Raw genomic sequence first — 17,168 nt, 5'->3', positions numbered from 1 at the left:
CACTAAGTCAAGATGAAGTCTAAAATGAAAGTGAAAATGTCATTTGAAGAGCCACTGAGTCACAAGGTAAGGAATTTCCTGTCCTCATATGTCTCTTCTTTTTGAGATGAGTTATTCCTCCTCAGTAAATCCTCTCAACAAGTGTTTGCTATTAAAACTTTAGATTTAATCTGTCTCATCACATCTCACTAAATGAGAGACTGTCTCTGATTCAGTGCAGGCATTTTACTTCAAACTCTTTTATTCTTCATTGTTCCTGATCTTAGTAATGAAATGTTAGTTTTAATATTGTGAGTTTGGACGCGACTCTCATCTGAAGTGTTTTGGTTTGTTTTTAATGAGATATAGAATTAAATGTAGTTTTTGTTTTATTAAAAACTAAGTTTAGGAACCAAGACCACGCCTCTCACGTAATCCAATTTCTGTCCTACTCCTATTTAACCAACCGTCTTCCGTTCCCTCTTCCCTTTCTTCCGTTTTCACATCGACTACGGCAGAGACACGCTTACCTTCTCATGGCAGAATTGCAGATTTCGGCCTCAGACGACGACCTCTTCGGGGAACAACTCCACGGATCGGTGTCCAAGCTCTCCCCAACTCCTGCTCCCCAACCCTTGAAGCAGCCTCGAGTGCGATCCACCATCCACATTCCCCAGGGTTCCAGAGCTTTCTCCACAGATGACTCCAACATCATCAGACCCTCTCCTCCCGTTAATTCAAGGGGAAGACCCAGACAGCGTCAACGGGACAATCTCCGAGATTCCAGACGCTCCCCTTCTCCAACGCTGAGAGCCAGGCGCACGAGCTGCAGACACGAGTCACCTCCCTCCTGCCGTTGTGCAGAGCGCACACAAACTCCAAACATCACTGAGTGGACGGTCGCTCGCCTCAGACACACCCTCAGCCAAAAGAACATCCCATTCCACTGCTCAGACAACAAAATAAAACTGTTCCAACTGCTCGCCGCGTTTCAACAACAGTCCACCTCTCCACCATGCTCTTCCAGAGCGCTTCCGGGTTCCAGGACACAAGCCCAACGCAGCCGCGATGACGTCACCACGCACACTACCAACGAGGACGCCAGGCGGACCGCGCCCTCTGCTGGAGACCCAGAGCCTTATTCTAACTTTCAAGCTGCTCAAACCTCTGAACCTCTTCCTTCCTTCACTCTTCCTCCCCAGCTACCTCAATCTACCCTTCCACAAACTTCCCTTCATCCTAACATCCTCCCTTTTCCTACCTTGCCTTCTTCATCCTTTCTCGCCCCCCCCCCGGGCCTCTTACAACTTTACCTGGGCTTCCCAACGCCCAAACCTCCCTTACCTTTGCAACAGGAGCTGCCTCCTCCAACCCCTCAGCTCCCCCTTTGCTTCCTTTTCCACCTTCCCTTTCCCCTCCCTCCTTTCTTCCTTACACTTCCAATGTCAATTATCCTCCTAATAACTCCTTTTCTCTCTCCACAGCATTTCAGCCCACTGGAGCAACCAATACTTCACACCCTCTTCCACTGAACAACTTCACCCTTTCCACCGCCCTTCCTCCAGTTCGACCAGTCACTTCCTCTCGACCATCACCCGTTTCACTCACACTGAGGCAGCAGATTCTCACCGGTAACTATATCGACCTCGCACTTCTTCTTCACCCCTCCACCACTAACCCTCACATTCCACGAGAAGTGTTAACTCCATTTGGACCCCTCACCCTTAAAGACCCTCTTCCCTCCAAATCAAAACCGCTTACCGCAGTGGAGTTCGCCTATTCATTTGGCCGCCGGCTGCCTACAGCAGTACAACCAAAGCACTTACTGGGGAACCCTTGATCACAAGTTATACTGTCGTGTTTTTGCTGCCACATCATCCCTTAACTGCCACCTCTGTGGTGCCCCTTCACACCCCGCCACTCTTCTCTTCCTCTTAATTCCCCTACCATCAACCAAGCACCTTCCTTCAATCCCAGACTTTCTCCCAAAGCTCCACCACCATCCATCACAACAAAACCCACCAACTCCAAGGCTGCCTTCATCAGTCCTATCGAAAAAGGAGTGGACAAGAGAGGAAGACCACTTCTTTTCCAAGGGGGAAGAATGATATGCAACAATTTTAATGAACTAGGCTGCAACTCATCCAGCTGCCACCTCCTTCACACCTGTTCCTTCTGTGGCGGGGCCCATTCCAGACCAACATGCCCCCATAATCCTACAAAACTCAATCCATGTGAGTACATTAACACCCCCATTAATATCCACAATCTTGAACTAGCCTTACAAAACCACCCTGATCGTTCATTTGTCATGTACCTCATCGATGGCCTCACACACGGTTTCCATCCAGGACTCCACATCACTCCAGATTCCTCCTTCATCTGTGAAAATCTGCAATCGGCCATGGCTGAGCCTAACACAGTAGACGAACTACTCGAGAAGGAGGTCAAAGAAAAAGAAAAATTCATGATCGGCCCATTTTCCCATTCCCCCCTTCCCCACCTTCAGAATAAGCCCCATCGGCGTAGCCACTCGAAAATATTCAGGAAAAAAGAGACTCATAATCAACTTTTCATCTCCTCAAGGCTCCTCCATCCCCAGCATCAACAGTTTAATACCAAGTCTTGACTTCTCCATGCATTATTCCACCATTGATCAGCCCATCTCCCTCATCGGCCTTCACTCAAAAAAGTAATTCTTTGGGTTTACTTAACAAAGTTATGTCAACAATTTCCACCAAACTCAGTCATGTTAGATATAATTGTATGGTTTTATTAATATGGCCATAACTGACTTATGCACAGTCAACATAACTGTGCTACGTAATGCCAACATTATGTGATTAACTTGGATTAAGAGAATTGATTCATGTCAGTTTAATTTAAAAGTGTATTTGGCCCAACTTAACTTCATTATTTAAGAGTAATGTCAAGCTATATTGTTACATGTACTTTACTACATAAATGAAGCTAAATAGTATGAATGGCTCAACACAACCTGAATGCATTCAATTAGCATTTATGCAACAGGCACCAGCAGCTATCTTTTATTTAGAATGCAAGTACATACACATACAGGTAGGGTAGTCTGCAGCATTAACACCCTCACTCATGGTGTCATACTTGGAAAAATTCTTTCCCCTAAAAACATGAAACAATAAACAAAACATACATAATTATAACTTTGCAATGAAACATGAACATTATAGAAAGGTAGAAAAGCGAATTCTTTTGCACAAAACAATCCCAGAAGTCCCTGCTCCATGCGACTGCTTCCTGGATCACCACAATATGATTATGAGTTACTTAATTTAATGCCTTAGGTTAAGAGATTACCTTTTTATCATATGAAAATGAACATAATAATAATTATTCAGAAAATAAGACATTTTTGACACAGTATTTATATATTCAGCAATTTAATGAACTGTAATAATAGTAACGAAAAAATCATACAAAATGCAGTAGAAGACAATAACTAACTGTTGATAACATTTCAGCACCCTTATTGTTTTCTGTTCGATGGATGATAAAGGATTAATCTTAACTTGTTCCACATGTGATGTTACATCTCAAGATGACTGCTCCTCGACTCTGCCGGGGGAGGGACACACCTTTTACCAGCCTTTGACTGATATAAAATAGAGAGGGGTACCCCTGATTAAGAATATGCACATTACTGCTACCTACTGGTCTGGAGTTGTAAGCAGAGGTGATTTGCAATTTTAACTCATTGGAATTAGGTTGCATTAACATAAATTAGTCAAGTAAATTGTAAGTTGTTACATGTTATGTTAAAACTACATGATTTGAAAGTGTTTAACCATAAAACTTGATTTTATTTAGTAGAAGCTACATGTTAGATTTAGGTTCATGTAACAGACACCCATGTTGGTTTTTTTGAGTGTTGCTGGTCAAGGAGTCTGGCTGTCAAAAGCAGACATTACCAGTGCCTTCAAAGTGCTTCCCATTCACCCTGACTTCTGGCACCTCTTTGGAGTGAGATGGAAGGGAGCTTACTACTTTGCCGTTCCTCTGACTTTAGGGTGCAAAAGCAGCCCAAAAATCTTTGATTTCCTTTCAGAGGCTCTGTGCTGGATTCTCATAAACAAGCACAAACTCCCCTACGTCATTCACCTCCTTGATGACTTTCTCACCATTACACCACCTTCCTCTCCTCCTTTTCATGGCCTTAACGTGCTCTCCTCCTTCAAAGAACTGGGAGTCCCACTTTCGCCTGAGAAAACTCGAGGCCCCAGCACTTCCCTAGAGTTCCTAGGCATCACTCTTGACTCAGTCTCATTTCAGGCTTCTCTGCCCTTAGAGAAAATCCACAGAATTTCCTTACTGATCTCAAACTTCACCCTGGCTAACAGATGCACCAAATGCCAGCTCCTCTCTCTACTAGGCCATCTCAACTATGCCATTAGCATCATTCCCCAAGGTCGATCCTTCTTGTCGCATCTCCTTGCCATCACAGCATCCATCCCATCCCTACATGGTCACATCTCACTTGACAAATCCTGCAAAATGGAACTTAAACTTTGGCAGCAGTTCCTTTCATCTTGGAACAGAATCTCCTTCTTCTATGACGACTACATCTCAAAGCCTGAGGACATTCAACTCTTCACTGATGCAGCTCCCTCCATCGGCTTCGGCGGCTACTTTAACGGCAAGTGGTTTTCCGCTGAATGGCACCCAGAGTTCTTGGCCTTCACTTCATCTTCCGCAATCCATGAAATGTACCCGGTCATCATCGCAGCCATCCTTTGGGGGCAACAGTGGTCAAAAAAGACCATAGCCATCTATTCAGACAACCAAGCAGTAGTTGACATCATCAACAAGGGAAGGTCTCACAGACTTGAGATCATGCAGTTCATGCGAAAGCTTACTCTGATTTCCATCCAACACCAATTCATCTTGAAAGCCTTCCACATTCCTGGCCACTGTAACGCCATTGCCGATTCTCTGTCTCGTTTCTCATTTTAGAAATTCAAGCTATTAGCTCCATACTCGGATCCTTACCCCATGCCAATCCCTCCATTTTCGGACACCATCTTCAACTGAACCCTCAAATGGAACATCTGGTTAACATTTCACAAGACGCTATTATCAACAGAATCACCCCAAAATCACTCTCATCCTACTTCACCAGATGGAACTGCTTCAAGGCTTTTCACACTTCCCTAAATCTTCCATTTCCTTCCTTAGACGTTCTGACATTCTCTGGCTTCATCTCTTATGCCCATTCCATCCGAAACATTAAAGCAACTACAATCAAAGTCTATCTAAACGGCATCAACTTCTTCATCAAACTAGCCACAGGATCACCCTGCACAGCTCTGTCCCACGCACACATCGGCATGCTTATCAAAGGCCTTCGCAAGACAGAGCCCTGTCCTGAAGCCAGAAGACTTCCTCTTACTTCCGATCTCCTAGCCCGCTGCATTCATACTCTTAGATCTGGTTATTCATCTCCTGCCACAGACAGAACTCTAGAAGCAATGCTCCTCCTAGCATTCTTTGGCTTCCTGCGTTGCTCAGAGTTTACTACCTCTTCCATAAACTTTAACCCTTCTCATCACGCCACTCTGTCTGACATTACCTTCCTCTCATCTGACTCACTTGTCTTTCACCTCAAACACAGCAAGACAAACGAATCTGGACACCCTCAACCCATATACATCTTCCGACAAGATTGATACCTGAGCCCATTTGAACCCATCCGCGATTACATCAACTCAAGGCTAAACCCTCATACTTCACCCAGCAAACCCCTCTTCATATCCGAGACGGGTCAAGTAGCCACCCGTTTCTGGTTTCATCACCATCTCAGTCAAATCCTCTCCAAATCTGGAATACCCCCAAACCTGTACTCCGGTCATTCAGTGCGAATCGGAGCCGCCTCTATAGCATCTAAACAAGGTATACCAGACCACATCATCAAAACACTGGGTCGCTGGTCCTCCTCAGCCTACCTCGTCTACATCCGGAACAACCTGAGAGACTTAAGAAATGCACATGTGCTCATGTCATCTCGGGGTCCTCCCTGGGGCTCTTATCCATAGAGCATGAAGAGACGGACCCCCACACCGAGTCTCCAACCATGCTGAAACCTGAAGACTCCACAAATCCCTCCATCAAACCATCCCTCCATCCTTTCCCTCACTTTCCTTTCGCCGCCGTTCAGCCTCATCCCACGACCTTTTCCCCCTCTTTCACCCCTCTATCCTTTTCCTTCACTTCCTTTTCGCTGCCGTTCGGCCTCAACCCACGACCCCATCCCCCTTTTTTTCTTTTCCATCCATCAATTCATTCTCACAATTCAATTACTAAATAAACCTTCAAAATGCATTCCTGCCTAAGTGGTCTTTGTTAGTGAAATACAGATTAATAAAATAAAACCATTCTTGTTTTGGTGTTTCAGAATTCATATTCTGTAACAAAAATATGTTTTCTCCTCAGCTGTACATGTAATGGTTCTAAAAATAAAACACTCATGTTTTCCTGTCAGCAGATGAACGTTTATCTGTTAAATACCACAAATGTTTTCTATACATCAGCGATCATCAACTGACAGCCACATTTAACCCTCAACAGCTTCCTGTAAGACCAGAGATTATTAAATGTAAAAATGCAGGAATAAAAACATCTGTTGTGGTATTTAAAGTCTCTTTTTCCTGAATCTCTCCAGCTGTGAGAGCAACAACCAAACAGATCAGACTGAAACAGTTTCACAGCGTTTGAGGAGTTTCACAGAAATCCACCTCTCTGCTATTATTAGTGAATATTAACCAGCAGTATGAGCTACAAAGGTGCTGACTGCTGTGCTGGTTGAATATCTGTGTCTTGTGTCGTATCCTGTTCACATCTAAAAATGAGGATGACCTGGTGGCTCTCATTTAAGCTTTTGTTCTATTTCTTAATAAGCTTTTCTTGTGTAATGTTTTTTGTTGTTTTTGTTTTTAACCCTGGCTGCAGTTGTTTAAGATTTCTCTCCCTTCAATTCTCAATAAAAACCTCAAATCTGACAAATTTATATATCAGAGAAGAGGCACACAGGTACAGCATGTATGTAAGCTGTAGCATGATGAATATTTACTCATCAGTCCGTTCATAATTCAAGCTGCCTGCTGTTGTCTGTGCTAACTTTCCTCTTCAGGCATCTAAGACCATAACTTCCTGCCTGAGAATAAAACCATCCATTTCCTGCATGTTTTTTTAAGTTATGACCAGGGCTTGACATTAACTTTTTCGCTCACCAGCCATGGTGGATAGTGGTTCTGCAAACTTACTAGCCACTCAGTATTTCCACTAGCCACAACTTTGGTGTTTGGTAACTCTGAGCTATGTGCCAAATTTGGTACAAAGGGTATGATATGACACACGTGCTCTACTTTCCCTCATCAATATGATCAATATCAGCTCTCCTCTTAATAAAGCACTTCTCCCTGTACATATGAAACAGCACACTACTGAGATATGGGTCAGACTGTTAGAGACAGTCATCTAAGAGTCAAAACTCTTAGATTTTTATTTTCTTAATGGGTATCAAGTTTATGCTAAAATTAAAATACTGTTAACCAGCTGTTTATTACAAAACTACAGCAGATCACAAGAACGTCTCTAATTTTCACTCTGACAAATCTTCACCAGAGAATATTAAGTGTCCAACTTCTCCTGTCTTCTGCTCTATACTGTATGGATGAAATGTTTTCACACAGCAAATTCAGGTCACTGGAATAAACTCTGTGTGAGTTAAAATCAACTCAATCTGAGTGTACATGTGAGACCATCGAATAAACTCTAGAGCCGAGTTAAAGTAACTCTTTTCTGGGAGTTGATTCTTAACTCTTATCAGGAGTTAAAATAAACTCTTATGGGAGTTAAAATACTACTCTCACTAAGAGTAAAATTAACTCCCATCTTGAGTTACATGAACTCATTCTCAGTGTTTGCAGTTAATATTTTACAGATACATTTTCTTGTACAGTGGTAATATTTCAAACAACTGTAAACACTACTAGATGAAAATCTGCCACACCATTTAAACCTACCAATTTTCATTGGTCATTGCGTCCAAGCTCCTATATACTCTCATCAGGACGAGCATAATGACAGAAAGTCTGTGATTCTTTTAATTCTAACAGCCCTTCCCATGTGTGGGAAGTGTATAACTCAGTGGACAGTGTCACTCATGGTGCAGATGTATCTAACATCAAATCAACAACAATTCACCAGAAACATGAGCAAATGAAAAACAGCAATAGTAACTGTACAACAGGCAACATCTAAACACATATAAATACATCTAAAAACATCTAAAATACATCTAAACACACAATGCATGATGGGAAAACTCTACTCCCTAGATTTGAAGTGGCAGTAGGGGCGTGGCAACAAAGCTGTTGGGAATGAACTCAGGAACAGAGTTGGTTCACTGCTCTCAACACCGTGTGAATGAACTACTTTTTCTAACACTGCTCAGGAGCATCACTAAACACTAGCTGGAGTCTAAGTGCCTGAATGTACTCTGAAAATCTAACTCTTTCACTCTTTTTTGTTTAACTCCCAATTTTTTCACTCTGGGAATTTGCTGTGCATAAGTGTGTCTAATACCAATTAAAATATCTTTTTAAATAATAGATGACTTATATTTGGTGGTGAAGCTCACATTTGGAGGACATTAAACAACTGATGTTTGATATAAGAAGAAAAAAAAATCACCATTTAGTTAAATTCTCTTTGACTCCTTAGCGATCAGTTACAGACTTTTATCTGTTTCTCACTGCCTCAGTGAACTGATTTAAAGTTTCAGAGTTTCTCTCGTCTTTTATAACCGTTAATTATCGATTTATGGCAAATTTATAATTAACCCTGAATATACAAAGGTTTAAAATTTTCAAAAACATTTAAAGTATGCGCACCTTTGCGGAGGTTTTTATCATTTAGATCGCCCTCAACAAACAAAGAATATAGATGGAGTATTAATTAAACAATATTTAGACACACCGCCTGCCCTGGCTTGCACGAGCGACAGAGACACACAGCTGGAGCACACACATACATTAACGGCACTGACGCACATGGAACTTTAAAGCAGAAAGAGAAAGTTCAGGTCTGAGTTTATCCTGCAATTTCTGAAACATTTTCCCTAAACAGATAGAAGCCTTCAGTCTAACCTACACGTCAGAGCCAGTGTGTGTCTGTATATGTCTGTGAGTGTCGCGTTTATGTGTGTCATACAGCATCAAAGCCCTTGGCGCTGCGTAAAATACGCACGAATGGATGGAGAGACCAGACACTTTTCTGTTATTTTGGAGGGAAATTTGAGTTTTTATGTGCCACACAGCCTCTCTGTAATAAGTCTAAATCATAAGGGCTAACTGACAAGCACTTTCAGAGTGAAGCATAAGTTGTGACACTGATAAATTCAACCCGCCATTGTGGCTAGAGTCTCGCTGCTACCCACCACGGCTGAAATCCACCCGCATTTGGCTAGTTGGCGGGTGTCAATGTCAAGCCCTGGTTATGACCACAGACTGATCCTGACAGAGTAGCATCAGTGTCAGACCCAGAGCATTTATGTTACACTATCAAGCAGGAGTCCTGATGCATGCTGAGTCTGTGGTAGTGTGGAGAAGGATCATCCTCTAATACACTACAAACTTTCATTATTCAGTCAACAGTGACTTCAGAGTTTGTTTGTAAAGCTGTAAACATGTTTGTTAATGAAGTTGCTGAAAATAATCACATAATTATGGTGGTAAAAACATGCACTGTAACTCATCAACTCACCACCATGTTCCACTGTGGGGACGGTGTTCTTTGGGTTCTTTCTTTCTCTAGTTTAGTTTCATCTGACCAAAGGACACGCTTCCAGTATCAGAATCTTTCTCCAGGTCGTCCTTAGCAGACTTCAGTCTGGTCTGAAGGGGTCTCTTCTGCAGAAGTGGACTTTTACTTGGTCCATTCCTGTTCAGGGCTCCAGTGATGGTCTTCTTTGACTTGGCTAAGTCCTTCACTAGAGTCTTGGCAGTTGTTCTGGGGTCTTTAGACACATCTCTCACTAGTTTTCTTTCCAGAGTCTTAAAGTCTTCCTCTTCCTCTGCCAGACTTGTTCTGGACTGTGGCTCTCTTTGAGTTTCTTGATGATCCTTCTCACTCCATTTCTTGATTCTTACAAACGCTGTGATAACTTTGTAGATCTTGTCCTGATTTGTGAGCATTAACATTTCTTTTTCTCCACTCTGAAGCTCAAAGTCAAACTTCAGCTCAAACTCTTACTGAAGTCTTTAGACTGTGTGTAAATGTGAAGATAACCCTCAGTTTAACTGGATTTTAAAGGCTTTGAGCTTTACAAAGTTAAAGGGCATCATTGAACAACAGTGGTGTGTGCTATGGCTCAAAGAAAAATATGATCTAAAGGGGCTAAGAATTTAGACCCTGGTAGTTCTTTTTTTGTTTGTTTTATGAAATAATTTCGTTTCAGCGTGCAAAGTAAAATAATGCTAGAATCCACTCTTTGACAGCACTTGGGAAAAACTTTAAAAAAATGAAAAGTTCATATGGGGGCAAAAAACTTCATCCTCCTTTAAAAAAAAATATTTAAAGAGTGCAAATTCTCAAATAGATAAAATGCAAGACTCAGAACATAAAAATAATTGAACTGACAAATTATTTTATATTTCTAGGAAAATTAACTTCTCCTCACAAACCATTTTATTTTTCCGTTTCTGTCTTTTTTACTAAAAGGACTGAAACAAAATTTGAGGAATTTTATTACAGCTGCTTTAAGTGGAGGGCGGAGCATCAGCAACAACAATCATGATGTCGACCAATCAGAGTTTCCTTAGCAGAAATGATCCAGTTCTAATAATAACATTCATTCATGTATTTGTTGTTGAATTTGTTTAAAACGTTGTCTGACTGTCTGATTTCTCCTTCAGCTCTTTTGGATCAACCATGGAGGACTCTGCTGTGAGTAAACATAAAGTCAGGGATCAATAACAACAGTGTGTCTGCTGAGATATTAAAAATGTAAACACTGAATTCATTCATACATGTCATTCTCTTTCACAAACAGGAGCAGCAGAGAAAGTCTGGACTTTCTCAAATCTTACAAACCCCTAAACAGAGAAGTCAGTCATCTCAGGATTCTGCTCTATGGTCCCGTTGGTGCTGGAAAGTCCAGTTTTGTGAACTCTGCTGACGCCGCTTTAAGAGGTCGTGTTACTGGGCGAGCTGATACAGATTCAACCATGTCTGAGAGCAGCTGCACCAAGGAAGTAAAAACTAAAACCAAGAATATCCATCACTGTCTTTAGATCCCACCCATCACAGACAGAGGTCTTGGTTTAGTTTGAGTTTAATCTGTGGACTGCTTGATCAGACAGCAGATACTCTGGTCATAGTGGTGTTAGTTATTCCTGCTGTCATAGATTCTGATCTCACACATGCAAAGTTCATGTGTGCATTCAGAAAGTATTCAGACCCTTCACTTATTTTTTTGCTTTATTATGTTGCAGCCTGATGCAACTGTGGGAAAAATCCTTTTTATTCTCATGAATCTAGACTCAGTACCCCATCACCAAGAACCTGACAGTCACTCTGACTGAGCTCCAGAGATCCTGTGTGGAGATGGGACAAAGTTCCAGAAGGACAACCAGGAACTTTGAATTGTGCAAACTTTAAATTTGATTTAAAAAAAAAAAAAAAGAGAAAAAAAGAAGACAAATAATTTCTCTCTCTTCATTGTAGTACAAGACTTACAAAATCAAAAAAGACGATCAGAGCTTCTATTCTTTCGTTTTTAACGACATCATGGGAATTGAGAAAAACCTGAACTATGGAGTCAGTGTGGACGACCTGAAACTGGCTCTGCAGGGACATATGAAGGACAATTACAAGGTACACTCATTATTTAAAGGGTCCTCTGGAGTCTTTTTTTCTCTTTATCAAATACAGTTCAATACATGATGTTTTCTAGTTCAACCCTGTCAGCCCCCTGACACGGAACGATCCAGGCTACAACTCCAATCCCTCTTTGGATGACAAAGTCCACATCCTGGTCGGGGTCATTCCTGCTAATCAAGCGTCTCTGTTAACTGACGACATGGGGGTGCACTGACGACAATGTGTGCACGATTCTGCAAATATGTAGACCAATTTGTAATTGTGGACTTAGTTCATTTTGGTTCAGAATCTGCCTCTCAGTTGGCTGTCATACACACGTGACTTTTGCAACACTTGTACCGCGCAGGATTTGTACTCAGATCCGTAAGCGTGTGCTTAGGTCTGTAAGCATAAAGGCTGGGTCTGTTGCCCTCAGCGCAGGCTCACAGGCAAGGCTGCCTTTCTCATCACACAGGCCTGAGGCAGCAGTTAAGACTTAGTAACGGCTCTATATAATGTCAGCGTGGAAGGAGACATGTTATCGTATTATACTGTTATTGTTATTATTCATATTTTCATTGAAAGAGTGAATAAAATAATGACTTTCTTATCTCCAAAATGGTATCACAGCAGTGGCTGAGTTGCCATCTCTACAAGACAGGGGTTCATTTTGTAGTATTTAAAGGTTGACAACGCGCCTTTTTTCCACTAGGTGTCATAGGAGAGCACAGCCTTGAAAATGTAAACAAAGGAGTTTTTGACACACCTCCACCATTTTGAAGCCTCCCCCTCACTCTGAAATCTAGTCTCATCTAGTCTGAAATCCCAGTCTGTAGCCTGCTTGGTTGTGGCAGACCAACAAAGCCCACTTTAGCTTCTGTTGATCTAAACAATGATCATATACAAGTTTATATGTAACGTTCAAGGCAATTGCGCTACCTTTACTGCTAATATCTTTTTTCAGCTGCAGTAAACCATTTCACGAGCTCTTCTTATCCTGGCCGGTTATGTTATAGCATCAATTACACATGAAAACATCAGCTTTAAACAAGACTTGGGTGATTTGAGCTAAACATATTTTGAGACACTATCTGATTTGAGTAGAGCTACCTCCATCTGCAGCCTCCATTGATTAGCAGCAGGCTAACAGCACGCCTAGCTTCCATTCATTTTTACCCCACATTTATTTCAGCTGTGCTATCACACTCAGCCAAAGTGTCCAACCATAAGAATAGTGCTGTGTCAATAAATCAACACTGGACAAATGTTGAGACAATGCACACAATGAATGAAAAGATGTACCGACTTACGCATCCAGGAGAAGCAAAGCCAGTTCTGAGTCATGCGAGCGTTTTTTATCGTCGCGTAGGGCTCGCCACCAAGGAAGAGCAAGTCCGATTATTAACTCTAGTTTTTCCTCTCGCTTTGTCAGAGGGTTTCCTAGACAAATGTCGAGGCTTTTTAGGTGGAGGGGAAGTCGGTGGCAGGCCTTCGGTCAGCCACTTTGGACTGGAGTCTGCCATTTACCCTCCTCTCAGCTGTTTGGGTGAAACATTTACCTGCAGCAGCATTGCTGCCCCTGGGGGTGCATCTAGGAGGAGAGGGGCGTGTGCCAGAGGAGAAGGTTACCGCCCCAATCCGGTCCGGACAGAGTTTTAAACATCCCATATAAACAAAACTACAGGGTACCTAAGTTTTAATTCAGTGTGTTGATACTGTACTCAGAAAACATTTGCATAGCATATGTTTGATTTTTATTACATTTAGGTGTAAAATGTCAGATATTCTACCTTTTAGAGAAATCTCCATTATGACGCTGTATGAGCCGGGTGATATTAGCAATAAGATGGATAGAGTGGTCTGTAACATTTATATTGATATAAATAACAGGGGAAGAGAAAGATTGTCGGTCTTGCACGGAGCTTAATGGCACTGACCAATGTTGACATCTAAATCACATTACTCCGCTGATGATGCATGTGTTGATTAGGTGGCTGAGTGGTACCATTGCAGACTTTCATTCATGTAGTCCTGAGTTTGAATCTTGCAATGTTCTCAGAATTGATTTCTTATTACATAGCCAGGAAACATATAGGACTTGAAAATTTGCTTTAATGTGTGATCAAAACGACCAGCCTGATGAAATATTCATTTCAGTGCATTATAGTTCGCACTAAACAGTCATTTTAATATTTTGATGATTTGCTCAGACATCATGGGGATAGTTCCGTCAGCTGCCCTAACTAAGTCCACAATTACAAATTGGTCTACATATTTGCAGAATCGTGCACGCATTTGTGGATCTTTGTACAAATTTGCAAAACTTTGCACACATTTGCAAATCTTTACATGGATTTGCAGATCTGTACACACATTTGTGGATTTGTGCACAGATCTTTGTAAGCATTTGCGAATACTTTTGCAACAATAACAGCTCCATACACATGCTTGAAATCAAATTATTTTCCCACAGTTTTAAAAGGATGCCAATAATTTTGTCCGGCCCATTTTTTTTAGTTTTGTATTAAATTTTGTCAATTTTGGCTTCTTTCTTCTGATTTTTTGTGTTGTTCCAGTGCACATAAATGAAATAAAAATGTGTATACCATAAACATTTGTAATTACAACAATTTCTGGGAGAAATGTTGTATTTTCTGGAAAATGTCAATACTTCCGTCCATGACTGTATGATCAAGGTCATAGTTTTTCTTTCCATCACTAACTTTAACTGGTCAAGCTCAGAGTTAGATAGAAAGGCCTCAATATTTGTCCACACCACTGGCATGTCTTTTATTAACTTAACATTTTTTATTCACAAAACAAATAAATGCATAATGCCCTCCTACTGCTCATCAAAATCTACAACTCTTATGCTCAGTTACTTTCCAGATTTTCACAGTTTTCTTTGTAGTGAGTACTTAGTAAGATAACTTTAACTGGAAAGCCCATAAAGAAGTAGAGCAAGATGAATTATATATACAAATTTCTTTTCAGCTAAGGCCGGCCATCAAATACATCCATTATTTATTGTGTATCCTGCATTGATAATGTGTCTGTAATTCTTTTTTTTAATTAGGCTCCAGTATTTATTGATCATGTTTCACCAAATGGATTCTAATTTGTAAAAATGGTTTAATATGTTCTTTTTTTTTTCATCTTTATTATAATAATGTCTTTATGTTTCAAACACTGACATGTCTTCATAAAGAATGCCTGAAATGCTTCACAGGGTCTTCCCCTTTACATATTTCAAAGGTTAATTCATGGTTTTGCTGTAGCACCACCCACTTTAAGAGGCCGGTTGAACCTCTTTCAAAAATGTGTCCTATTGACTTTAAATTTTATCTGATAAATAGTCCTGCCCTAATTACGTCTACATATGAGCATCTACCTCCTGCCACCTACTGTACAGTATTCAGTATTTCACAAAACATAAAATACATTTCACAAAACACAAAAACATTTCACAAAACACAAAAACATTTCACAAAACATAAAATACATTTCACAAAACACAAAAACATTTCACAAAACACAAAAACATTTCACAAAACATAAAATACATTTCACAAAACACAAATACATTTCACAAAACACAAAAACATTTCACAATACACAAAAACATTTCACAAAACATAAAATACATTTCACAAAACACAAAAACATTTCACAAAACACAAAAACATTTCACAAAACACAAATACATTTCACAAAAACACAAAAAAATTTCACAAAACACAAAAACATTTCACAAAACACAAAAACATTTCACAAAAACACAAAAAAATTTCACAAAACATAAAATACATTTCACAAAACACAAATACATTTCACAAAACACAAAAACATTTCACAAAACACAAAAACATTTCACAAAACACAAAAACATTTCATAATACACAAAAACATTTCACAAAACACAAATACATTTAAAGACAGAATTCTGAGATTAAAGTCAGAATTCTGACTTTTTTCTCAGAGTTCTGACTTTTTTCTCAGAATTCTGACTTTTTTCTCAGAATTCTGACTTTAATCTCAGAATTCTGACTTTTTTCTCACAAGTGAAAAAAAAAAATTCATCTCAAATTTTTTTTTTTCAGTGGCCCTAATACTCTTCCGTAGTGAGTGCATGTCAGCAGCTTGACGATTTTAGGGTTCCAACTGAAATGTGTGTGTCATGATACAAGGAGAGCATATGAAGAATCACACTATATGTATTTCCCTTGTTGAAGTATTCCACTATCAACTCAAGGTCCTCTTCCATCCTGGTAGACACTTGAAATTTCGTGCTGGCTCGGCTATTGCGGTAAGAAGTGTAAACAGGAAATGATAAATGACTGATGCCAGACAGACTTGGGTTTAGCCAATCACAAACAAGTACCATGGTCCTACCCTTTCCAGTTTCGTGAAATGTTTGTTGCGATCAGTGAAATGTTTTTATGTTTTGAGAAATGTTTGAGTGTTTTGTGAAATATATTTTGCACTTTTGAAATATTTTTTCCTATTGGCCTTCAGGGCCACCGTAGATGACCCTTCAGTGCTGCTTACAGCCCTAGCTTTATTTGTTTTTCTTTCTTTTCCTCCATAAAGCTTTTGTTATTCAACATGAAGAACCAGAAGTGACTTCATTCTAACAAACTCCATGTTTCTACTGCTCACTACCACGGCCATAAGAGGAGAGACGTCATTGTCTAATGGACTTCTAGTGCTTTAGCGCCCTCTGCTGGTCTGGTTGAGTACAGTCAGGATTTTCAATCCTTCCATGTTAATGACAGAACAAAGACTCTGAACCATAGAGATGGAGGATCAAACTCTTTTATTAGCTGCAGACGGCCTCGTCTTTAAAGCACAAGCTTTTCACCATGGAGGTCAGACTGTTGACAGGCAGAGAACTGTGGGGCCAGACTGACTCTACATACATGATTATGTTCTCTCTTGTAGGGGGGCGCGATGGCCTGTCTGCTCTGAGGATGTTAGTTAGGCTTACTAAAACTTCCTAAAATCATTAAAAACCTGTTTGAATGGTTCATACCAAGGTCTTTTGCTTTTAGCACTTGGAGTTTAGGTTACTGTGTTTGGGTTTAAACAATTAAAACAATTCAAATTTATGTGTATTTCTGGCAGCAATATGTGCCTTTTTTCTGTGGGTCCTGGGGGCTCAGTGGGACAAAGGTTAAGGACCACTGAGTTAGTCAGTAGCATGCTTCTCATCACAAAAATAAGCATCATGCAACAGCAACATTACCCAAAGAGTCACTTCTGCAGGTTTGTGTGTTTGTTTGTGTTGTGAAGGT

At 40.5% G+C, this 17,168-nt stretch overlaps 1 protein-coding gene and 1 pseudogene across 1 annotated transcript; both read left to right on the top strand.

Annotated features, from left to right (window-relative positions):
- Window positions 1–515: 515 nt before the first annotated feature.
- Window positions 516–5,046, top strand: LOC121503958 (annotated as a pseudogene).
- A 5,996-nt stretch (window positions 5,047–11,042) lies between these two features.
- LOC121503957 (interferon-induced protein 44-like) lies at window positions 11,043–12,109 on the top strand. Its single transcript, XM_041778578.1, has 3 exons — window positions 11,043–11,267; window positions 11,740–11,889; window positions 11,969–12,109. The coding sequence occupies exons 1-3, from the start codon at window positions 11,043–11,045 to the stop codon at window positions 12,107–12,109; spliced, it is 516 nt and encodes a 171-aa protein (XP_041634512.1).
- Window positions 12,110–17,168: the final 5,059 nt, after the last annotated feature.

This window comes from Cheilinus undulatus, linkage group 21, assembly GCF_018320785.1.
Source record: "Cheilinus undulatus linkage group 21, ASM1832078v1, whole genome shotgun sequence".
Classification (NCBI taxonomy): domain Eukaryota; kingdom Metazoa; phylum Chordata; class Actinopteri; order Labriformes; family Labridae; genus Cheilinus; species Cheilinus undulatus.
This window is presented reverse-complemented; position numbering and strand designations above follow the sequence as displayed.